Source organism: Onychostruthus taczanowskii, unplaced genomic scaffold (genome assembly GCF_017590055.1).
Source record: "Onychostruthus taczanowskii isolate IOZ18803 unplaced genomic scaffold, ASM1759005v1 scaffold6, whole genome shotgun sequence".
In the NCBI taxonomy this organism is placed as follows: Eukaryota; Metazoa; Chordata; class Aves; order Passeriformes; family Passeridae; genus Onychostruthus; species Onychostruthus taczanowskii.
In genome coordinates this window covers 17,388,718-17,413,971 of record NW_024503679.1, presented here as the reverse complement: position 1 = coordinate 17,413,971, position 25,254 = coordinate 17,388,718, and the positions used below count along the sequence as shown (strand labels likewise).

The following is a 25,254-nucleotide window of genomic DNA, read 5'->3' as shown; positions in this document are numbered from 1 at the left end:
TGACTAAAAAGGAGGTGGAAAAAAAATGCATTAAATTGTTTAAAAAGTAGGAACGCTTCTTTTTTATTTATTTATTTTTTTTTTTTACCCAGAGGCGCCGCTTCTTTTTTATTTATTTTTTTTTTTTTTTTACCCAGAGGCGCCAGAATTTCCAAATAATTTCACAAAACACCTCCCTGAAAGGGGCCCAGCACACTCCAGGGCATGTAGTTGTAAAGATAAATCTGTGCACTTCCCTGCTACTGCAGGCACTCACCCTTTGGCCTCACTTTTATGGCTCTACACCCTGGAGTGGTGTTATTGCTCACAACCATCCCCACGCACACTTCTGGGGGGCGCTGGGATCTGCAGATGTTTTATTTATAAGTGGCAGGCCTATTGCATCACCAAAATGTGCATTTGCAAGCAGAGAGAGAGGTTTTCTGAAAGCCCATTCCATTGTTTTAATAGCTGAGGCACCCAGCCATGGCAGAACAGTGCACGAGGTAAATGTGGCTGCAGCTCCAGAACCTGCTCCAAGTTTTCTCAGATGTGACTAACTGCAAGAATTTCCCAGCCATCAAAAGTTCATAAAAAAAAGACAAAAATCAGCCTTTGGTGGGAGAAAACCCCAAGTGGAGGGGCTCTGATAAACTTTAAGGTTTCATTTCAGCCAGGTGTTTAAGCAGGTGCCCAACTCCAAGTGCAGATTTGGTGGAGTAAATATCCCTAAAATGAGATTCACAGTTAAATACTTTCCTAAGCAGGAAAGAGACTGGTCTGGATTGTGAGATACCTGCCCCTGGGCATCTTCACAGATTAGCCTTTAACTAGAGAATTGCTGCAGTAGAAAAACCTGTTTATTCTCACAGAAGCAATGAGAATATTCTTTTTCTTGGAAACAAGAAATGAGAGGATGCACCAGTGTCTTGATCCTGTTAAAATCCCTTACAATTATTCCTGTATTCCAATTATCTCAGTCTATTCCATGCCCATAGGTATGTTCATTTCAAATAAACATGTATATTAAAATGTATATTTAATTTCAAATAAATAATGATGATTCTAGAGAATCTTTCAAGTTACAGCATGCAGAGTATAAAGGAAAGTAAGGAAATTTAAAAATTAAAGGTGTTTGACATGAGCCAGAGGGAGGTGGGAGTATACATAAATTGCTGTAAATAGCAATAATTAATAATTGAAAAATGACAATTGTACAAGAAGTGGGCTCTGAGCTCAGATTCCAGTCCTGAGAGCCTTTCCATGGACACACCTCACCAAATATTCTCATTCTCCTGCAGCCAATCTGGTCTCATTTTACATGACCACCACTGAAAACAGTGGCTCTTGCATTTCAGTAAAATACGTATTTTAACCCCACTCTCTGTTTTCAAACTTCACTTTTGGGAAGGTTCAGGCTGGCAAATGCTGACAAGGAGTGACCTACATTAAGCTGTAATCCCTGGACATCCAGACTGGAAGAAAATGTGTATCAAGCATCAAAATGGTTTTGACTGAAACTCGATAGTGGCTGTGAAAGTTCTGAATTAACTCCCCAAATCACAAGTGAAGGTAACAGCGAAACAACTTTAGAAGCACAATTCCACCTCTGGTTTGGGTGCAAATATGGAATTGCTGCACAAGCAGGAAGAGTTTAGAGAGAAATACACTCAGCACACTGAAAAACACAGGCAAAATTTCCATGTAAATGACCAAAAAATATTCACTGACAAATCCAAACTGAGGTTTCACTCACCATTAAATCTTCTGGTGCCGGCCTTTCCTTTGGCTGCTTCTTCATGCTGTGTCATAAAACAAAATGTTTGTATCAAAACAACTGCTTGTTGATTTGAAATGTTGAATTATTTTAAATGCTGAAATAGCGAATTGTATTTTATCTCTTTTATCACAGTGAAGAATTTCAGTCTATTTCTTAAATTTACCAGGTGCTGATGGGAGACAGGGCTCCCTACAGTAACCAAAATATTAATTTTGGGTTTTTCCTCCCTCCCAGGCTGGCTTTCCTTAGGGGGTGTAGGGCTCCACACTGTTTATAACCATGAAAAGTGTGTAAATACAGAGATCCCCAAAAACCAGGAGCTACAGAGAGCTGATTCTCGTTTTTCCAATTGCATTTTATCCCTTTTATCACAGAATGAAGAATTTCAGTGTATGGGACACAGGGCTCCACACTGTTTGTAACCATGAAAGGTGTATAAATACAGAATCCCCTGAAAAACAGCAGGTACAGAGACCTGATTCCCATTTTTTTCAGCTGTATTTTATCTCTTACCACAGAGTGAAGAATTTCAGTGTATGGAACACAGATTCCTAACATAACCAAAATATTAATGGGATTTTCCTCCCTCCCAGCCTTCCCTGATGGGATGTAGGGCTCCACACTGTGTGGATTTCTGTATTTACACCCCGTGAAAGGCAGGGATTATGTACTTGTACATTTGATTTGTATTTGATATGTATTTTTAAACCCATTTGTGTGGATTTCTCTATTTACACACCACGTAAACACAGAAACCCCTAAAAACCAGCAGGTACAAAGAGCTGATTCCCATTTTTTTCTGGGGATTATGACACAGCTCAACACAAAGAATCATCCAAACAGGTGGGAAATCCAACTCCACCTCCGAACACGCAATACCTTGGGGTTCCTACCTTCACTTTCCCCCATTTATTTCCATTACCCTGCAGGGTGATAGTTCATTACACAGCATTAACCTGCTTATAGGATCATGTTTCCCATGCAAACAGTCCTGCTTTTCCCTGCAACAGGTGCAATTAGCTCTGGAGGCCGTGCTTAGCTGCGTGAGGGAACACAATAACGCGGCACAGAGGTGACCACCAGGAGCTGCCTGTGGACTAATTGGATTCTATCCAAGCAGCCAGGCTTTATGGAGGGCCTGGCACAAAGTCTGGGATGCTGCTCACTTGACATCTCTCAGGGTTGTTCCAAATTGATTGCTTAAATAAGATATAGTTGCTCCTTATTTGTTTTTTTTTTTTTTTTTAAAAAAAAAAAAAAAAACATATTTTTTTTTTAAAAAAAATTAGTTTTCCCTTTTTTTTTTTTTTTTTAAGCAGTAATTCCCCCCACGGCAAAGCACAGCTAATAAAGCACCGGGTATAAAACACCAAATGAGCTGTGCTGTAAATTGGAGATATTAAGGACACAATTTACCTTCCCCTACAAATAACTCCGAGCCCCTCAGATATTGAAGTCCCACGAGCTGTGTGAGGCAGCAGCTCTAATCTGACAGCCCAAAGTAGCCCTGTCCCCAGGGAGAGCCAGCCTATTAGCCACCATCACTCCTGCTGCAGGTTGACATCTGGGGGGATTTCAGCACAGGCTGTCCCTCCCTCTGCCTCATTCTGGGTTTTTGAGAGCAGCCTGTCATCGCTATTTTGGGAGGATAAAAGGAGCTGGAGCTCCACAGCCCGGGTTGTGCTGCAGAATCCTCCAAATACCCTCGGTCTTTGTAAGCTGAAACCACTGAAAACCGAGGCCTCTGTTACACAAACTTTAATTATTTAGTTACTTTAATTAACTGCTCATCAGCCTGCTTTTTGTGGCTGTATTTGTTACAGGTCGTGGCAGGCCTCAGAGATACTTTCTGCTCTGTGAGCTGTTCAGAATTCATTTTTATGGGGTCACTTTTGCTACAGCGGCCCTGGCGTGCGGCAGAAAACCCCAAAATGTGCAAAGCCCAAGCTGTGTGGGGCTGGGGGCTTGGGAGAGGACAAGGACCCATCCCTGGAGCAGGACAAATCCCTGGGTAAAGACACATCCCTGGATTCCTGCTCCCACTCTGGTGGCTCCCTCTGATCTCACCCAGCCCTGCAAGAGGGGATGTTTCTCCCTCCAACACTTCCTCTTTTTACAAAATTCAAGCTTATTTCTCCTGCTGTGCACAAACGCCTCCCCTTTTAAAATTATTTTTGGATTTTGAGGGGTGTGTGGCAGTTAAAAAGAGATTTTTCCCTTAGCTTTGCTTTAGGATCTCTTACCTGCCAGATTTGTATCCTCTACTCGCTCAAGAACCGTATTCTTTATTCTACAACCCCCTCTTCTCCCCAGTTCTCCTTTAATTTAAAAGGTTTCCAATGAACTATTCCGTTTTAAGGACAGCAAATATACCCAGTGGTGTGTTTTAAACCACGGCTCTCAGTAAAAATTACTTACTGAGAAGTCAATGAATTCATCAAGGCCGCTTGCCTTCTAAACATGGAGGCAATTTTACACAAAATATTTTTAAAAAAACCCCTAAATAATGATATTACACACATGAATTTTGCAGACAAATTACTTACTGCAAAGTAAAAATTACTTACTGAGGAGTCAATGAATTCATCAAGGCCGCTTGCCTTCCTAAACATCGAGGCAATTTTATACAAAATATTAAAAAAACCCCCTAAATAATGTTATTACACACACGAATTTTGCTGATGAATTCTTAAGAGTCTCAGCAGCCACAGTCAGGGCGAGGCTTATTAAAAAAAGAGGTTAAAAAAAAACCCCCAAAAAGGCCCAACCCCTGTAAGTACTTTTACGACCCTTTGTGTAAATAACGTTTACATAATTTAAACAGTTTGCTCAGCTTTGCTGCCCCATCTGCCCAAGGCCCCCGAGCCGCCGTGCTCCGGGAAGGGATGCAGAGCCAGAAGGTCTCGGGGAGCCGGGAGTTAATGGCACGGATCCTTTCCATCCAGGGCACGGCGGTTTGCAGACCCAGCTCACCATTGAGTGATGAAGTGCACAAATGGCTCCGAGAACTCCCCGGCTGGAAGCACCGGCGATTCCTGGGATTGCAGCGAGACAAGGAGCAGTCAGGAGCAGGCAACAGATTTATTTATTTATTTATTTTATTTTTTTAGGTAGAAAGCAAAATAACAGCAAAACAAAACACGCGCACTAAAAAAAAACCCAACAAAATAAATCAACCCGCCAGGAATAATAACCCCAAAAAGCCTTCTTTTCACACGCAGGATTTGAGACAGAAAGGTACAAATTCTTTGGAGGATGTGTTATAAAACACTGAATTTCAACTAATGAGTATTACACAATGGGTAAAAACATGTGGAAAGACACTGAGGGGAGGTGAAAAAAGGACAATGATAGCCACAGGGTAAAAAGGAAGGTAGGGAAAGTGTAAATGAGAAATTAATGATTATTTAAGTAACACACAAATGGTCTTGTAATTAACAAAGAGCTGTGAAATTATTCTTGTGTTGACCTTTGTTTCTTTCACTGCATTCGCTATTTATTTACACTCATGTTTATTTACACTTATTCATTTTCCAGGCTGTCCTCATATGCTGCCTGTTCACGATTTAAAAGGCAAAAAGAATTTTTAAAAGCCAAAAAAAAAAAAAACAACCAGAAGCAGGATTTACCAGGCTAGTGGTAGAAAACAACCAGCCAGTATTTATGGAAATAAAAAAAGGAAAAGAGCAGAAGGGTGAAAAAAAGAAAGATGAGGAACAGGGAACAAACAACATCACCATTTGCAAAGAAGGGCTTTACGAATTTCGGAGTTTTTCCAGGAATGACGGAGAGCTCCACTGTGTTTATAGTGTAACAGCTCAGGATGTAATGAAATTACACTGCAGAGTACTTTAACAGTGTCATCTCATTAGACCTACAGTTGGAACAAGAGAGCCACATAAAACACGCAGCTGCAAATGACTCCATTCTCATCTATTCTCATTTGCTATTAAAAATACCTTTCGGCGTCTTTTTTCCTCCCTGACATCCCTCCACAAAGTACCCTGCAAAGTATGATACATGCACCTATTTAAATTAACAAAGGAATGACTTATTTTAATCTCACTGTGCTTTGGAGTGCTTTGGCCATTTGGATGAGCAATATATCATTACATACAACCTTCCAGCGCTGCAGGCAAGAAACTCGGAGCGTGCAGCATTTGGTGGGAGCCAAACAATTTCTCTAGCACACAACTGTGTCAAATGCATGCATGTATTCATTATGGGGAACGGGGAAATAGCTTTGATGTAGTGGAAAAAAGAAGATGATAAAAGCACCTCTGCAATGTGTGTGCCATTATCAATGGTGGCAGATAGACACGACTGCAGAGCCTCCTGTGTGATTAGTAAATATACATATAATTGCTGTGGCCAATTATCAGAAAAATGAGATCGGTAATTACAAGAGAGAAAATTAACTAGAACTCTTATTAAGGCTTTGTTTCCAATCCGAACAATTGGAAACTGCTGGAAAACACAATTAAATCAAAAGTAGCTGAAGAGTAAAAGGAGAAGCCAAAATTGCTTGACAATTTTCAAAGACTTCTATTAAATACAAGGAGTGTTTGATAGAACGTGGCCAAATTCTCTTTGAACTCGGGCCGGGTGAGGGAGAGGTTATTGATTCCAAACTTAGAAATGACAGCAATCTAGGGAAGGTTTCTGCTGGAGAGTGGAGGGAACACAAGGAAATCAGCAGCACAATTAAACTTTCTCCACTTCAAAGCACTGCCCATGAAAATTATCTGTATTAACAGAGAAAACACAGAAGGAAACGCCAGCCTTGCATTTGCCTCTCCCCATCCTTTCCTCCTGCCCAGCAGAGCCTTCCGGGGCTTCTCCCTGAAGCCACTGGGATGGACCCACAGGGGACAGGTAGGAAATGCTTTGGGAACAGAATCCATGGGATGGACCCTCAGGGGACAGGTAGGAAATGCTCTGGGAACAGAATCCATGGGATGGACCCACAGGGGACAGGTAGGAAATGCTCTGGGAACAGAATCCATGGGATGGACCCAAAAGGGACAGGTAGGAAAGCTCCAGACACAAAATCCACTGAGATGAACCCAAAAGGGACAGGCAGGAAAGGCTCTGGGCATAAAATCTGCAGGGATGGACCCAAAAGGGACAGGTAGGAAAGCTCCAGACACAAAATCCACTGAGATGAACCCAAAAGGGACAGGCAGGAAAGGCTCTGGGCATAAAATCTGCAGGGATGGACCCAAAAGAGACAGGTAGGAAATGCTCCAGACACAAAATCCATGGGATGGACCCAAAAGGGACAGGTAGGAAAGCTCCAGACACAAAATCCACTGAGATGAACCCAAAAGGGACAGGCAGGAAAGGCTCTGGGCATAAAATCTGCAGGGATGGACCAAAAGGGACAGGTAGGAAACGCTCCAGGCACAGAATCCAAGGGACACCATGCCCTGGGGAACTGGCTGTGCCCAGCATGCCACCCCTGCTGTTTATTTTAACTAAAATGCCAGTGAGGAGCTTTTTCCAACCCATCCATCCCTCCCAGGGGCTGCCAGCTCAGCTCAGTCCACGCTGCAGGATCAGGATGGGCATCCAGCACTTCACACTCATTTGGGAGGTGATAATTTCTGCGTTCACAAGAGATGATGGGCCCATAATGGAGAGAAAGCTCATTAGGAGAGGGGAGGAGAAGCTGATGAGCTGCTCTGGAGCCACCAGCGTCCCACTCTGGTTATTCCAAACCCTCTGGGCTCATCCAGGCGAGGGGAGAAGTTGTTCCAAGATCAGCATAAAAACCTGGACTGTGCAGCTCCTGTCCTGCAGCATAGCCATGGGACAAGGGGCTCTTGCCTAGGAAAATTTTACCTGGATGGAAGTAAAGGTTAAATCCTATTTTCCCCCCATTTTTAGGGCATATTTTTCTGTTTAATTCAGGTATTTGATCTGCTGGCCATTGCCACACCTGGTTTGCTCTGAGGAGGTGAGGAGGAGATTTGGTGTGGAAGGGTGGAGATAAACACACCCTGGATCTCAGGATGGAAAGGAGATGGAGCATCCCAAGGATTTTAGTGGACACAGATTTATCAGATATTTGCCTGAAAAACACAAAGCCTTTTGGGAGGCTCAAGGAAACCAAGGTTGAATCTTGAGGATACCTTCCACTAGACCATGCTGCTCAAGCCCAGGATGTGCAGACAAAGCTTATTTGGTATCCTGAGGTTTCCCAGATGTTGTCTGACACTCCAAGAGATGGGAATAAAGGGAAATAAAGCAAAGCTACACATCTGTACCCAGCCTGAGTGATGGAATATGGTCACATTTGCTGCACCCCAGTGATCTGCCGGATTTCCCCATCCACAAAATGAATTCACACTATAGAGGGAAAGACAGCAGAAATCCAAGATTTTAAAGGAGTGAGGAACAGATCTTTTCAATTCTGACTGGGAGAAGGTTCTTTCCTTTTCATGAACTGCCAAACCTTTTGACCAGTGTCATGAAGACCTTGATACTGGGGATGATGCCAAAACAGCAGTGAAGACACAAAGGGATCTAAGGACCCATGGAAAATTATTCCCAGGACTAGCTGCTTTCCTAAAATCCAAGGAATAATTCCACAGCTGGGATCTGCTGCAGGAGAAGACCCAAGCAGTATTTCCATGACTGGGATCTGCTGCAGAAGACAAGAGCAGCCTGGGATTTCTCCAAGCCAGCTGTGCACACCGAGCGAGGGAAGGGCAAGAGGAAAAAAGTTTGAGTGATGCCTTTGCCTTGTGAATAATGAACAGTTCAAGGAGGTCAACCCATTACAACTGCAACCGTTTAATTATTAATTATGCACAATCTATGAGCAAAAGGACAAGTTCAGAATGTTTAATGGGTGGTAACTCCGACTGGACCCTCTCTTGGCATTTTGTTATTAGCACTTGTCAGCAAGGTGCTCAGGCAGAAAGACAAAAGCACACCGGCAGAAAATCCGAGCTGGAGGAGGAGGGAGGGCTTTAAACTTCAAACACTGCTCCTAATATTTAATTTATAGAGTGCCAGAGCTCTGGTATAAACCTTATTGACTTCCCTGGAGTCAGGGGAAGCCACATTATCCAAATGAAGACCTGAGAATGAGCGTGCTGAACAATCCCTCCCGAAATCTCTCTTTCAAAGGCAGCAATAACATCAGGATCTGGATCTGCCTTTTTTTCCCTCACAGGTCTGAACAAAGGAAGAAGGAACATCCTAAAAGCATGTCCAGAAGCCAATCCTCTGGAACCTTTGCAATATGAGCTTGAATTAAGGATCCCAGCATTATCCTCACTCATTCCTCCAACTGATTATTTGGAACTTCTCCTGCTCTGTTTGCTCTCCCTAAGCAGAGCAGTGGCACAGATGCTACTGAGGCTCAGGAAATAAATAATGTCCAGCAAATCCACAAATAACATGGACAAGGCACCTTCCTCCTCTTCCTGTCCTGTTTGCAGGTTTACATGGATAACCTCAAGAAGAAAATTCAACAGATACAGTTTGGAGCTGCTTATTTTGTTTTGGAAACACTCTCAGGCCTGTGAAATTTGGGAGTCATTCCTGACTGGCAACAAACACCAAAAAGCCTTAGGCTTTCCACACCTTCAGAGGTCTTACCCAACACACAATTCCTTGAGAGTGAAATATTTCTCAGAACATATTTAAATGCCTGAGATTTACCACATCCTTCTGCAGGAGAAACCCCACAACCTCCCTAAGTGGAAAACCAGGAATCACAGCTTTCCCTAAGCATCCAAGGAACATTTCCACCACTGGGATCTGCTGCAGGAGGAGACAAGAGCAGCCTCTGATTTCTCCAAACCAGCTGTGCACAGTGAGTGAGGGAACAGGAGAAAAGTTGGAGTGATGCCATCAGGGTGGTGATGGAAAACTTGGGATCAAACCCACGTTCCTCATCCCTTGGGGCCAGCCCCACAGATGGAACGACGGACAACTGCCACCAGCACGTCCTGCAAGAACCTGCCGCCAACAGAGGCTGCCCAAAACCGAGCAGGCTTCGTTCCTGCTGCTCTGGGAAGGGTTAAATGTTCCTGTTCAATCTTTCCCCTCAGCTCTGCTTGTGCAGAAGGAGCTGCCATGGTCCTGTGGCTCCACGGCCACAGGAGGGAAGTTACCAGAACCCAGCAAAGCAAACCCCAGCTCCTCTGTGCTCGGGGTCCCCCGGCGCTCCCTGCCTGTGGAGCATCTCCTCTGGGCACCAGCTCCTGTCCCGGCTCCTGCACGGATGCTGAAATGGCAGCATCTCATAAACAATGCCTGGGCTCTGCAAAGCCTTCCTGCCTTATCACTTCAGCCTCCAAAACCTCTAGGACTGAAGAATTTTTAGGCTTCTCTAGTACTAAAGCTTTCAAAAAATGTATTTACTTTTTTACAGTAGCTGCATTTCATTTTGTGGCCATATAGTGATTTTTTAATTTTTTTTTTTTTTAGAAAGGTAAGTTTTAGATGCACCATACATGCTGCCAGGTGCAATTACAGGTAATAAATGCACTGTAGTTCCCAGAAAATGGTGAGTTGGAGGGAACCATAAGGATCACCGAGTCCAACTCTTAAATGAATGGTCTTTGGCTACAATGAGAGTGAATGACATTATTGTACAAACTCAGATTTACTCTTACAAGGACACTTTTCTTCCACAAAAAAAAAATATCTATACATATATAAACAAAATCCATTTCCCAAATTTGACTTACTCCTTCCAGACCAACTTTCTTCCACAACATTCCTAAAAAACCCTCACTCTCTATATAAAAAACAAAATCAAAGCCCGACTTTTGACTTACTCTTACAACTTTCTTCCACAGCATCCCTAAAACAATATCTCTATATAAAACAACAACAAAAAAAAAATCTATTTCTGCCTTTCCAGCCAATCTACTTCAAAAGGCCTGAAGAGCCCTAATGCAGGGGATTTCTGACAAGTAACAAGTTGGCAGCAGCCAGCGGTGGCCGGAGGTGGCTCCGAGGCCTGGACTTGAAAGAATTCCTGGATTGTTCCTGCTCGGCTCCCACCCCGGGCAGGAAGGTGAAGGATGATTACATCTCTGCACCTCTTGCTCTTTTCTCAGTAGCAGGTGCCAAAAGTGACAAATGATCCGTGGGGGCACCTCGGTGTGAAGTTCTGCGTGCACAGGAAACTCGTTTATCTGCAGAGCTGGAGCCGGGCACGGGCGAGGTGCAAAGGCCAATGTTTCATCCCAACAACACAGCCTACCTCAAAACCTCAAAACCTCCTGAGGACCAGCTCCTCTTCCAGCTGGCTGCTCCTCCAATTCCTGGGAAGAGCAGAATTCCTCTGCTGGGAACGCCCCAAAGCACAGCCTACCTCAAAACCTCAAAACCTCCTGAGGACCAGCTCCTCTTCCAGCTGGCTGCTCCTCCAATTCCCAATTCCAGCAGAATTCCTCTGCTGGGAACGTGGGTGGGTGCTCTGGTTAAATAACCCAGTGGGTATTGGGGTTATTTGGTTGTAGCTACTGGGGGATATTTTTCAGAGCCCAGAAAAAGGGAGGAAAGAAGTGATTAAGAGCAGGAATAATTCAGATTGTGGGACATGGCACTTTCTCCCCTTGCCATGATGGCTTAGATTTTTCGCTCTTTTATATATATATATATATATATATATGCTTTTAAGATTTTTAGCTTTTTATATTTAAAATTTTTAGGGTTTCAGCTTTTATATCTTTCATGTATTTATAATCCTGCAATTTTTCAGTGTATAACTCAAAACTCCATGTACAGTGTGCTGCTTTCCCATTTTGGGCAGACACAACAATTCCTCTCCAGGCCAGGCAATCAAGGACACCTCACTGCCTCGGGCTCTGAGAGATGGCAACAAAAGGGAGTTGGGGAGAGCAAACTTGGGGTAAATTCCCTCATTACCTGAAGCTGTAATTGGAAGATTAACCCCCAATATGCAAATGGACCAAACTTAGAAAAGTGTGAAAACCTGTGGTCCATTTTTTGGGTGTAGGAATGTCCTAAATGTACCTGAAGGCCCTTCAATAAACACCACTGATTTTTATTCCCTTACTTGTGTCTGACCTCTGTTTTTAGGTAGTCCCAAAAAGGCACCAGCCAGGCTCTGTGCCTCTGAAGGGCCTGCAAAAACAGGTTAATCCTTCCACCAGAAGTGTAATTGCTTTTTCTCTCCAACAACCCAAGAATTCCTCCCTCTCCTGGCTGCTCTCCTGTCGCTCATCAGGCAGCAGAGCACGGCAGGTTTGGGCAGCCACACACACACAGCCACACCGAGGGGACCTGGCAAAAAACTCAACCCATTTGTTGTTCCCTTCCCTCCCCTGCACCCTCCCGATGCATTTTTATTGCTTTTTCATAAAACACCGCTGCAAATAATCAAGCATGACCATTGACATCCACAAGATTGAGTTTTAGGAACCATTAAATGAGCTTGTTCTCCTGGGAAGGTTCTTGCTCAGGTTGGTCTAAAGGTAATTATTCAGCAATTCCTACCTGTGGTTTTACCTTGTTCCTGTAGAAGTCTCTGAATCTCATACACTGGTAAGGTCACAGTTTCTGTCTCCATAAAACTATTCCTTAAACCAGCTTATCCACAAAACAAGTAATTGTAGGTTTGGGTAAACATACACACATGTGTATAACCTATGGAAATCTCCAAAACGCCAGAAATTTCCAGGTTTCCTACATTTAAATCAATATCTGAGAACCTAAAGAGAAATTCCTAAAGAAAAGAAATTAAATCCAATCTTGTTTCATTCTGAGCTTTTTGGAGTTGTTTTTTTTTTTACTGCATTTTCAGCAAGAGCAAAATGCAGCATGGATTTATTAAGGTGGAGGAATTCAGGAACCCTCCTCATGTTATTTGGTCAAGCTGAACATCCTGGGAATTTTTAAGGCTATTCCAATAAGTAGAGGGGAATATTTAACCCCATTCAAAAAAAAAAAAAATAGATAATAGGAATAACTATACAGAAAACATGGATTAAGTGCAAGTTAGTTTTTTCCACAGGAAAATCTGAAAACATATTGACACTGAAATGCTTCACAGCTCAGCGTTAACACCCCACCAGCTCTTAAATGTTTCTGGAGTAAGGATTTAAAAAGAGACAAAAAAAGAAAAAAAAGAAAAAAAAAGAGGTCTTTGATTTGTGGAGTTTGGAAAGTCCTTGAGCTAGATTAAACTGCAGTCTTGTGAGACCAAGTATCTCTGTGGGGGCACTTCACAGAAATGCTCAAGAAACTCATGGAAAGCTTCTCTCTGCTTACTCATGAAGCTATCAGGCTAAGGAATCATGAGGACAACTAATTAATTTTTCTTCTCAATTTCTGCCTGGCTTGTTCAACCAGGTTTGCAATGCTGCCTCCTGTTTGTACAAACCAGGATTTGCTCTTGGAAGTCTCCCCTCCCTGAGCTTCTGCTGGAATTGAAATAACACAATCATTTAAAACTGCAAAAATCGAGTCCTTTTCCTCCCTCATGCAATACAATTAAAAACAAATAACCCAAAAGCAACACTTAAATCACAATTACAGTGAGACAAACCACGGCACCTTTGAAACCAAAATGAATTTCTCTCAGGTGAGGAAGAAGAGAAGGCTGGAAAACAGAGCTGATGTTTAACTACAGAGCTGGAGCCCAAAGTGCTCCAGGGGCTGGCAGGAACTGTTTTCCTAGAAGGGACACTCCAGCTACATAAAGGTTAAACAAAACAGTCCTGCAGAGCTTAAGGAATATTTAAAGGACCCTACAGGATGTATTCCAGCTTTCTGTCTGTCCAACCTTCACCAGATGCAGAGCAGACACCTCTAAAGCCATGGGATCCAAAGGATGGGAAGCTGAAATGCTGAAAACCACAAAGCTCCTGGGTTTGGGCTTTTGGGATCTTTGCACCCAATGTGCAACCCTTCAGGGAATGCTGAGCTGAGCAGAGAGCAGCAAAAAGGGCATCTTTAGAAGGTGTCAGGAATTCTGCAGCTGGAATACAGGTTGGATTGATGACTTTAGAGGTATTTTCCAACCTAAACGATTCTGAACAGTGATTTCCTACTAACATATTTTGACAGCAAGATAACAGTGAGGTAAGTACCTACAGTTGGAAGGGCCTTGAAAATAATGTTAACCTACTTCAAGGGATGCAAAAAAAAAAATACTATGAGCAGAGCTCTGATTTTCCTGAAAAACCTAATCCCACATTTTCTGCAGAGGTGCAGAACCCAGTAACCCACCAGTTAGCAAACTGGGAATGCAGACCTGCCTCATTTACCTTTCACACTGAGAATTTCTAAGGCATCAAAAGGAAAATGCAGAATTATGATCAATGTTACAGTTCTTGGAATTTGGAAGTGGAATTTGATTTCCTAAGTGACCCTTGCAGATATCAGAACACTTAAGAGGCCAGGTGGGTTTTTTGGGATGTTGCTGGAGATCTGGAGGCTGAGCAAGGACCAGGCAGGATTTCTTCTGTCAGCTCAAGAGAAAATACAAGGGCAATTGTGAGACTGAGAAGTGAGAATGTTAAAAACCTATGGATTCTACCTATAATATTTAGGTTTCAGAGTCAACATCTGCATTTCCCCAGTCACAGAACCATGGAATTATCAAAGGTGGAAAAGACCTTCAAGGTCACCGAGTCCAGCTGCCAACCCAGCACCTCCACACTCACCACTGAACCTTGTCCCCAAGTGCCACATCCACACTTTTTTGAAAATATCCAGGGATGGTGACTCCACCACTGCCTTGGCAGCCTGCTCCAGTGCTTCACAACCTTTTCCACAAAGAAATTTTTCCCAATATCCAAACGAAACCTCCCCTGGCCCAGCCTAAGGCCGTTCCCTCTTGTCAGGAGTTGTGCAGAGCCAGAAGGGCCCCCCTGAGCCTCCTTTTCTCCAGGCTCCCTCAGCTGCTCCTGGGGCTCTGGGGTTTGCATTTCTAATTCCTAGTTCTACTCTTTTTGTGTATCTGGAACAGATTCTGACAACAAAAACTTTTAGGAATCGTTTGAAACCGCACCTATTGCTTTGGAAGCACAGCCATCTTCCATGGCAAGTTTTTTGGCTGTACCACCATGAACAACAGGGGCACATCCAGGACATCTTCCCAGGCAGGCTCTTGCCTCCAGCCCCTCTCCATCCCTCATGTGGAGAGCTCTGGAAAGGCTCACACACCCAGCAAGGCGTGTCCCTCCCAAGGGGAATCATCTGCGCTTCCCACGCCGCATTTCCTGGAGCTGGAGACAAACTCAGCCCAGCACTGGAACATCCAACATCCCAAATAACAGCAGCCTGCCTTTACTCATGGAGGAGCTCCATGAGCAGCCAGACCATCCCATCTTTGGGCCAGGAGCAGGGATCTTGTCATGGTGGGAGACTCTGCTCCAATTAGGATTGGTGCTTAAATGAGCGTGGCTTATTTGGAGCTGGATCAGAGCTCACTTTAAGGCACCACATGGTAAAAATAAAGGTTCTGGCAGGCATGTTTATCCCATCCCCACAATGCTCCTCACTAATTCTGCCATTAAAAAATAATCCCAGCCCCGATGCCATTAGCAGCCCCATAAGATCATTTCTCAACAAAACCCATCAGGCACGGTTTGCTGTGATTTCAGAGGAACCACTGTGCCTGGCTGGTTTTGGTTCAATTGTCCTGCTTCTCAAATGGCTCATTCATCCTTTCTGTGAGTCAACTGAAGTCCTAGAAAACAAAAAAATACACTTCCCAAACTGCCAAAGTGACCCACTGTGTTTCATGTATGTCACTAAGAGTTTAAAACCAGCTCCAAAAATCTCACTACTGCAGAAAACCTAAAACTTCCCAAGGAATTTTTATTCCACAGTGTCCACTATCCCAGGCTGCCCCAAGCTCCATCCAACCTGGCCTTGGACAGTTCCAGGGATGGGGCAGCCACAGCTTCTCTGTGAATTAATTAATCCTATGAATTAATATTAGCTTGGATTCCTGATGTGTTTTGGTGGAAGTTCTACCAAATCCCACCACTACCAATACAATAAGACAGAAATAAAACCAGAAAGAATCAGGGTCTCAATTTCGTCACTTGAAAACATCTCTAGGTTCTCCTGGATCAGGCTCTGAAGTTTTAGCTGGCACCAGGGGAAGGACTGTGGGAATTTTAAGACCTCCTTAGAGCCAAGGGGAAAATTTGACCCAGAATAACCAGTCCTAGAAAATCAGGATTTCTAATTCTGAATATTCCCATTCTGACATCGAGTCTGTTCAGAACAAAGGGATTGGAGCTTAAAGAACTTTCAGCTGAGCTGTCACCTGGGGCTTTAACAGCCCACACTGAGCACCACCTCAGGAGAATGATGATTTCACTTGCTGTGGAGCATAAAAAAAATCTAAAAAATACCAAAATGCCACTGGTGAAGGTACTCAGCCTGCACAAAACCCCCTGGCTAAAGTTTTTGTGAGAAGGCTGGAGCAGTTCTGATCCTGAGGAGATATGAAAGCTGCCAGAAGGTCACAGAATCCTTTAGGTTGGAAAAGATCTCTAAGATCATCAAGTCCAATAATCCACCCCAACATGAGCTCCATGGGGCTGTGCTTCAGAACAGTGAGCTCAGATTCAGGCAGCAGCACCCATTTAAAAGGGATTTGTGCAGCAGCAGAGCACATGGTTGTCTTTAACTGACCTCCTTGAGGATGGAGAGGGCCTTTTGCTGGTGGCAATGACACCTCTGGTGCTCTGGAATATCCACACCTCAACCAAAGGTCTGTGTAAGAGGGATAATGATGGATGGAAGAGGTTAAAGAAACAGAATTCCCTAAAAAGTGCCCAAAGAACCAGATCTCCACCAAGAGCCAGGGCAAAAGAGAGACTGGGAAAACTTCTCTCGACACAGAGGATCTTTACTCGTTTTAATGTAACTGCACCCCTCAAGGCCCAAATGGCACTTTAGGAAGAAGTTCAGCTCAGCCACCAAGTCATTCCCTACCAGAAGGACAGAAGTGCTCGCTGAGGTGAGCCCAGGCAGCTGGAGACAACAGAAAGGAGAACTTGGCTCATCCCAAGCTCAACAAAAGTTACAGGGACAGGCTGGAAGCAGCTGGATGGCTTCAGACAGGTTTTAGACACATCAGCACCCAGAACTCAACCTGAGGAGCTGGAAATGACCTCCTGCTAGAGGCTGAGGCAAGTCTTTAGAGAGTGGTGTCTCCTCTTTTCCTGATGGAACTCCCTAATTAGCAGTACCACCTCATAAACATTAAAAAAGAAGCAAACTCCTGTTTTTTAACAGCACACCATTTGCAGCCTTTAATAAAGGATCCAAGTGGTGATACAGCTATTGAAGAGATTTCAGTCTCTTGGCTTGGATCTGCTTTTTTTTCAGGGAGAAAAAATTTTCCATGTTCTCAAGGATTCTGGAATAATTTTCAAGTGTCTAGAAGACAGAGGTCTGCCCTCAGCTATCTCCTCATTGTTCAGAGTTGGGCTCCTGCTACAGCTCAGCTGGGGAGGGATATGGGAGATACAAGGAGTCTTTCACTCCAGAAATGTGATGTTTTGCCACTGAAATCCAGTCTCCTGCTCACACCTGCATCTCCTACATCCCAGTATTTTATTGTGGCCTTCTGGTTGAATAAAAATGTTTGGGTGGCATTCAGGTGCTCTCCTGCTTACCCCTCATTTTCTCTCCTTGTTAAAATGCCCTTTTTGCCCATCAAAACCTCCTTAAACATGCCCCCATTGAAGATTTGGTTGTCCCTGTCCCAGCTCATCAGAGGAACAACTCCCACGACGAGGCTGAGGCTCCAGGACCCCGGCAGCTCCGAGCCCTGCCTTGTGAGACACCCAAATCTTGGATAAACTCAATATTTAGAGCAGAAAACCAGCAGAGAGTGGGACCAGGCCAGTTCATGTGTGAGAGCTCCAAGCTGCAACTTGTGCTGGGGAGGATGTTGGGCATTGTGCTTCATTAGGAAACAAAATATAAGCTTTCCACTCCATTAGGAATGACTTTAGGAGTGAAAGCACATAAGACGACGACTCACCTCATCAACAATGCACTGCAATAACTGGAGAGGCTGCAATGGCAAGGAGAGAGGGGGAAAAAAAGTATTAGACTATATGCAATATCTTTACAGTGGAGTGGAAAGAAAAAATCATTAATGCAATAAAATATAGCAAGATTAATCAACGGCAGCAAACTCTTATCAAAACATTGATGCTCAGGATGTTCTATTATTTCTAATGGTACCTAATCTAATACAGGCAGTTAAAGGTTTGCATTTTCTTCAAAATGCAATTTGCTAAGTTTAAAACAAGGCATTCAAGCATGCAGAGGGAGCAGCCATCAGGAAAAAGAAAAGTGAATTTTTTTCTGAACTCATAAAGCTTACCATTAAAGATCCCTGGTTTTTCTGAATCTGAAAAAAGACAATATGTAATTAGCATGTCATAATCAAAATGACTCACTTGGACACATTATGATCACTGAGAGAAAATTATTGCATCGCTGGTGGCAATTTGTGGGCATGTGTTAACACAATTTACATAATGAAAATACACAAATGTTAATAGCTCGCTTCTCATTTATAGGCGAAAGTCAGCAGAATGTTAATTTCACACAACACTTTTTAGTACCCTCCAGGTTGTATTAGAATAGGAAGAAAAACCATAATCCATTTCAAAAGGCTGTTTACGATTCAGATATAAATAATGTTTTATATTGCTAGATTGTGAACACTGGGCTTAATGTTGCAATCATTGCTAATGTTATGAAGCTCACTCTTTTTAAATTAAAAACCGATTTATTTAAAATTGAAATTAAATCATAGTCAGAAATTAGAATTTTGGATTACTGCCAGGCTCTGCTCACAATCCCTTTTTTGTGAAGAAAACTTTAATTATGTGGTTGAAGTATCTACTGCTGCTCAGGAAAGCCTTTAACACTCCACTTTTCCCCAAGTTTTTTATCCAGTTTTTCTTGGACTCTGAGTAGAGCACCACCACCTACGAGATGGGGAAGTTTGGTGAACTTCGCGTTGTTTCAGACTGAAAAGGAAGATTTATCTCCGAGCCTTTCTGAATTTCTGAACAACCCGGGGGAGAAATCCACCCACAGTTTGCAGTAACAGACCCTCCCACTGCTTCGAGAGCTGCAAAATCTCCTGACCCACATTCCCCTCGATGAAAAAAAAGAAACAAAGGCAGGATCCCGACACAAAGAACGAAACACAAAGCACAGAGCAGGGACTTGGTGTAAAACACTGAATTTTGGGGTGCTGCTCTCCCAGCACTTTGCAATGCACCCCGTTTCTGATGGCTGGGGTAATTCATCACCTGTTTTTCCCCAACACACATAAAGTTGTTGGCAGCCCAACGTAATTGTGATGCAAACAGAACACGAAAATGTTCTTTTCCAACCCCATTCCTTTGCCTTGCCCCTTCCATTCCATACTCTCCCTTGCCAGGATGATGACTTTGGGCTCCCAGCAGCTTTGGGAGCTCTTTCCCCATCCCCAGGCAGGGGCAGGCTCCTCCAGGAACACTTTTCCAGCAGTAAATGGGACAGAGAGGAGGGTGAAGACCAGCACCAAGGAAATAGCTGGTGTTACACACCTCAAGTCTTTTTTACTGTATCAGCAGCACACAAACATAAAGTTCCTGAGTATAATTCTATTTTTTCCAAGGAGGAAAATACAATAGTAAATAGGCAGAAGCAGCCCATTATATTTTTTAATCATCAGTCTTCATCTATTACAATTCAACAGAATAAATCTGCTGGTTTTGCTAATAAGCAAAATATTCCGAGGCTATAAAAACCTTTTTTTTTTTTTTTCCCCCTACTTCACTTCCAGATGTTAAATGACAAAATAGACTGAGCTTATTCAATAGGGATGATTTGGAGCTTCTTTACATTAGAGCACAGGAACAGTTTTTAGCCAAACAGATCATCAGTCACATTTCCTTCCTGGAAAAATAGCTCTTGTCAGGGAAAGGAATCGAGGTGGGGTCACACGGAGCGGCCCCAACACGGGTATGATTACATCCAATTCCAGAGCAAGATTTAAAATATCATTTCTAATAAAAGCACTCAGCCTTCCTAATGAAAAATCAAGCAACACAAATCCAAGTGTTAGGGAATTCTCCCCGTGACACCGGCGGCTCCGCCGGAGCCCGGCCCAGCCGTGGCCCTGCTCCCACACACATCGTTACCAGCCTTTATTACACAATTCTGATGGCAACAAATTATTTGGAGATCATCTTCATAAATTTTGCATTGAGGTAGCTGTGCCACTACCTGGAATTGATTCAAAACGCTTAAGACACTCAATTACTTTTTAACACTGTTACCCGGTGTAACGACATCGCCGCCGCTTCCCTCGCATCTGATGATGCAACATCATTGTAATTGATTCATTTTCTCAATTAAATAAAGCTCCTGTGCTCTCCTCTCTGCAATGCCACCGAGACTCCCCAGCTAGATGGATTGCCTCTTCTCCCTGCCTTGGATAAATCGCTGGTAAGGCCACGCTCTGCTCCTCCCTTCCCTCCACAAAGCTGCAGCCGTATTTTTCAGCTCGGGAGCGGGGCTGAACTTTGCTGTGTTTATATTAGGCAGATTTTTCACTGCTCAGACCACGTTGTTTACCTTTTTCCCAGCTCCCATTACGGGGCAGCTTCAACCACCATAAACCAAAGCCAAGCACAGACAACTTTACGGCCGGGGCTTCTCCTCCTGCCCACAGTTCAGGGAAAGGGAAGCAGCAGCTTTCCTGAGCACTAACAGCTGCTTCAAAAGGGCTCCTCCGAAAATGTTGTCCCGTTTTTCTCTCCTCCCCTAAGTGCCAGGATTTTGTGCATTGCTGGGAGATGAGGGGTTTTGGAGGCAGGTTCACCTTGAGGGATCCCAGGGCACCTTGGGTTGGGAGAGCTGGGAATGTTCCCCTGGAGAAGGGAAGGAGCCAGGGAGAGCTCAGAGCCCCTAAAGGGCTCCAGGAGAGCTGGAGAGGGACTGGGGACAGGGGATGGAGGGACAGGACACAGGGAATGGCTCCCACTGCCAGGGGACAGGGGTGGATGGGAGATTGGGAATGAGGAATTCCTGGCTGGGCTGGAATTCCCAGAGCAGCTGTGGCTGCCCCTGGATCCCTGGCAGTGCCCAAGGCCAGGATGGACACTGGGGCTGGGAGCAGCCTGGGATGGTGGAAGTGTCCCTGTCATGGCAGGGGTGGAACGAGCTGAACTTCAAGATCCTTTCCCAACTAAAGCATTCCAAGACTCCACGATCATTCCCCCTCAGAAAAGTCATTTTTAGCCTCTCAGCACCAAGACTCTCTCTCAGCCATCTCTGAGCCTGGCCCATCACCAACACCTCCTGCCCAGAAGCTTCTCCAACCTTTCCAAAAGCAACTGAAACAGCCTGAACCTGCAGAAATAGCTCTGCTATTTGATATTTTTGAACCTGCCTTGTATTTTCTGTAGGATTTACCTACTGCATGTGACAGTTCATGATTTGCAGAAACAGGGAAATAATCAATAAATCTCTCCTATTATCAGAGTATTTCTTAGGCCACAGAACACCAGCAGAACCTGGATAATCCACTCCAGAAAGCACAATCTCCAAAAAACACTTTTTTTTCCCCCCAAGGTTGGTTAAAAATGCCAAAGTTTGTCTCCTGCTTCATCTCCTATTTAATGAATGCCTCTGGTTATGAAAGGCAACTTCTGACAGACCATCAGGTTATTTTTCTGTCTCCATGGAGATCCTTGGGCTGGGAGGAGGTTGAGAAGACCTCTCCCATCCCCTTCACATTGCAGTCACCAGCACAATCAAGGAAACTCAAATGAATCCACCCCGGGTAACTTGGAGGAGTCACCAGCTACAGCTTTAATTTTCCCTTTTACTCCCTGGAATTAGGACTTGCCCTGGAGCTCTTGTTTGAGAGATTTGCAGGTGACCCAGGGTTAGATCTTCCCATAGCAGTTAACAAATTTTCTCTTTACATATATACTGCTTTTCAAGCTCCTGATAGTGTTTTTTTAATAGAAAAACCCATCTACCAACAAATCATACAGTTATGACTTTTAAGGGAGGCTTCATGCGACAACATTTATTTTCCTGTGGATTTTAAAAGCAGATAGAAGTTATTTTTCATCTGCACAAATGAGGGTTGAGTTTTAAGAGCAAAAACTAACATTGTGTCTTACTGACTAAAGCCTTATCTCTGCCCTGATATAAAGGTAAAGGAATACCTAAATATTCTGGTTTCCATGAGGGCTTCATCACCATTCCACAATTCCTGTGAAATTAAAGGATGATCTTCAGATATATTTTACAATTTCTTGCAAAATTGCAATTGCTGATACTTCTGCAAGAAGTCAAAGCACTAAACCAATGAGAATGACCCCCCCTAATTTGTTCCTGATGTTCTAAACACCCTTCCCCATCCCCATCTGGGGATTTTGCAAATGGCAGACTTCAATCACTGTCACAAAACATTAAAAAAAAAAAAGAAGAAAATTATTTCAGAATAAAAAAGACAATTCACAACAACCTTAATATTAAATATATTCTTACAATTATATTACGCTGCTTTTCCCCGAGGTCTCCAAACAAATTTATATAAAGAGATTATTTCATCCACCATTGAACTGCAGCCACTTCTCAGAGAAATCTCTTTACCAGAGTTTAGAAACACAATTCAACAAAGTGGGCATGGAAAGCTCCACACTGTTGGAGGGATTGTGGTGACAACAACTCCTCCCAGCAATAATTTCTACACCAGAGTAGGAGCAGAACACCCTGACAACACATCCCTTGGTCAACAGGAGTAGGGACAAAGAAAAAACCCCAAATTTAGCAAATTGCTGTTGAAAATCTTGGAATGATTTAGGTTGGGAAAGGTCTCCAAGATGTCAGAGTCCAACCATCACCCCAAACCTGTCTGCAGGCCTTGTTCCAAGCACCACAAAAAGTGGGAGAGGAGAACAGAGAAGGGTCCAATAGACACCAAACAAAGAACTGGGTTTTGTCCACCCAGCTCTTGCTTGGTGTCACCCAAATGACAACAGAGAGGAACAGCAGGAGAACTTATTGGACACCATGGGAGAGGGAAAATGAGCACAACTGAGCAGGAGGAAGATAATGGAATCCTCAGAGGGATCCAACAAAGTCCAAACCCCCCAAAAAAACACAAACACCATGGTGGGATGTCCAGGAAGGACAGGCTGAACCACCCTGGGTGATCCCTCCTCCTTCCCTGTTCCTTAGCCTGGGCATCCCCAGGGAGCTGTGGGAACGTTCAGAGGAGAACCCCACCAGTCAAAAATCCAGGGAGACCAAAAGAACCTGGAAACAGAGCAAGGACACCATAACCACCACCCCTCCTGCATCCATGCTCCGTGCTCATTCCACTCACAACTGCCCTGAAATCCTGCAGCATGGAAAACCTTTCCAGGAACAAAGCAGAGGAACAAATCTGAGGAGCTGAGAGCCTCCAGCAGCAGCAGGGCTGAAGAGCAGATGAATTTCCATCAGGATTGTCCCTGCTCCTGAGGACACCCCTGCAGGTCCCTTCTGGCTTGGAAATGAACAGGTAAAATGGTGATTGCTGGTGTCTCACTTTTTGAGCCATCTAAAAAAATTCAGTTCTTCCTCTGAGGAGCTGCAAAATCAACTGTGATCACTGCAGATGTCACAACTCCAGGGACAGCTGAAAGGGAGTAACCCAGAGCAACAAAAATTTGGGTTCATCAGGGGAGTTCTCTACCCAAGCTGAGGCACCACCATCCTCTCCTGTGACACTGGACTGCCCACAGAGGGTTCTGTTGCGCTCTCAGGAATGAACCCCAAATTTCCATGGGATTGGCAGAAGAATGAATGCTCTGGAGATGAGGGAAACAGCTGCCCAGACCCCAAAATTATTCACTCCTTATCTGAGGCTGGAGGTTCCTCACTGTGCTGAGCAACCACCACCCTGCAGAGGAGGAGATGACGCCGGTCCTGCGGGAACACATTCCTGAGCCTCTGGCACAGCCCAAACCTTGGGACTGCCGTGCCCTTCTCCAGGAGTGCCTCACCAGCCCTGAGGAGCAGGAATTGTGGAGAACCACAGCTCCAGTCTGAGCTCTCCCAGCTGCAGCCCTGCCCAGGGAACGGGCAAAGGAACACTGGGCTTGTCTCTGGTCATCTCCTGGGAGCGAACTGCTCCTCATCCAGGCCAGCAGAGCCTGGGCTGGGTGCTGCTGTGGCTGCCCCTGCATCCCTGAATTGTCCTAGGCCAGGCTGGAGCACCCTGGAACCATGGAAGATGCCCCTGCCCATGGTAGGGGATGGAATGAGACCGTTTGAAGGTCCTTTCAGACCCAAACCAGTCTTCAATGATGATAAAATTCCAGTTAATCCAATATTTCCTGATGGCTCTCCAAGGGCCACCTGAGCCACCCCAAGCACACAAATCCCTCTGCAGCCTTTCTGCCTAAGGGAAGCTCCAATCCCAGGCTTCAGGTCCCATTCAGGCAACTCCTTCATGGGCATCACAGCAGGAATGGGATCTGGGAGAGGAGTTTCCTTCCAAGCCCCCCAGGGACATCTCCCATTCCACCAACTCATGCAGGAGATCCTTCTAGAGCTGCAAAAATCTCTCTGCAGGAATTTCGGTATTTCTTGGAAAGCTGGAATGGTTTGGGTGGGAAGGTACCTTAAAGCCCCCCTTGTTCCACAAAATACAGAAGAAATCCTGGAATAAATTTGAGCCCAGCTCCCTCAGACTGCCTGAACTTCTTAGGATTAGAGATTAAAAAATAAACATCAGCCTTTCAAGATCCCAAGCCAATACTCCACTGTTAAAACATACTAAGATTGTAATAAAACTTCCTATAAAATCATTATATTAAAACTTATAAAATTTTACTAGTTCCTTCCATTTCCACACTTGACCATATTATTTAAACATTGAATTTACATTTAAAATATATCAGGAAGATTAAGATAAATAAATAAAATTTTTCCCCTTATATTTCAGATTCCTAACAGATCCTTTAAAAATTTTTCTAAAATCTCTCCATTTTCCAAACATGAAAGCACCTCTGGAAAAATAAACTAAATTCAAATTTTACAGCAAGTTTCTAACAGTCAAATCAAATCCAAGTTAAACTAATTTCTGTCTGGAGAAAAAAAAAATAAAGCAAAAAGTATCTGAAGTAAATTATCAGGAATGATCCGTGTGAAACCTATGCTAAGAAATTAGGAAGAGTTTAAAACAATAGCAGACTACTTTAAATATTGCAAGTGATTTCTGGAATATATTACAAAAGCAAAAAGATTTGCAGAAATCTGTCATATTTAAGATATTACCCAACAATTTCATTCACTCTTTTGGCATTAGCATTTGAACAGTGTTTAATGTCTTTTAAATGGTTCGATGTAATGATAGATCTGGAAGACAAAACATTTCTTTCTTACCAGGAAACATGCTGTAAACAACCCTCAATTTATCCTCCCCAAAGAAATGAATGCTTAAAGGATGCTTCTGC

The 25,254-nt window shown here is 43.8% G+C and overlaps 1 protein-coding gene across 2 annotated transcripts in view; it reads right to left on the bottom strand.

Annotated features, from left to right (window-relative positions):
• The window catches only part of MAP2K5 (mitogen-activated protein kinase kinase 5), a 124,015-nt gene that overhangs the window by 16,639 nt on the left and 82,122 nt on the right, over positions 1-25,254 (bottom strand). The window contains exons 18-21 of one of the 2 annotated variants that reach the window (XM_041418674.1): positions 18,114-18,140; positions 17,766-17,798; positions 4,733-4,794; positions 1,736-1,781 (exon numbers count right to left, since the gene is read on the bottom strand). In XM_041418674.1, the coding sequence (XP_041274608.1) occupies positions 1,736-1,781; positions 4,733-4,794; positions 17,766-17,798; positions 18,114-18,140 (168 nt within the window). Of the gene's footprint in view, positions 1-1,735; positions 1,782-4,732; positions 4,795-4,821; positions 5,634-17,765; positions 17,799-18,113; positions 18,141-25,254 lie in introns of those variants that run through there. The other variant, XM_041418675.1, reaches the window with a different exon arrangement.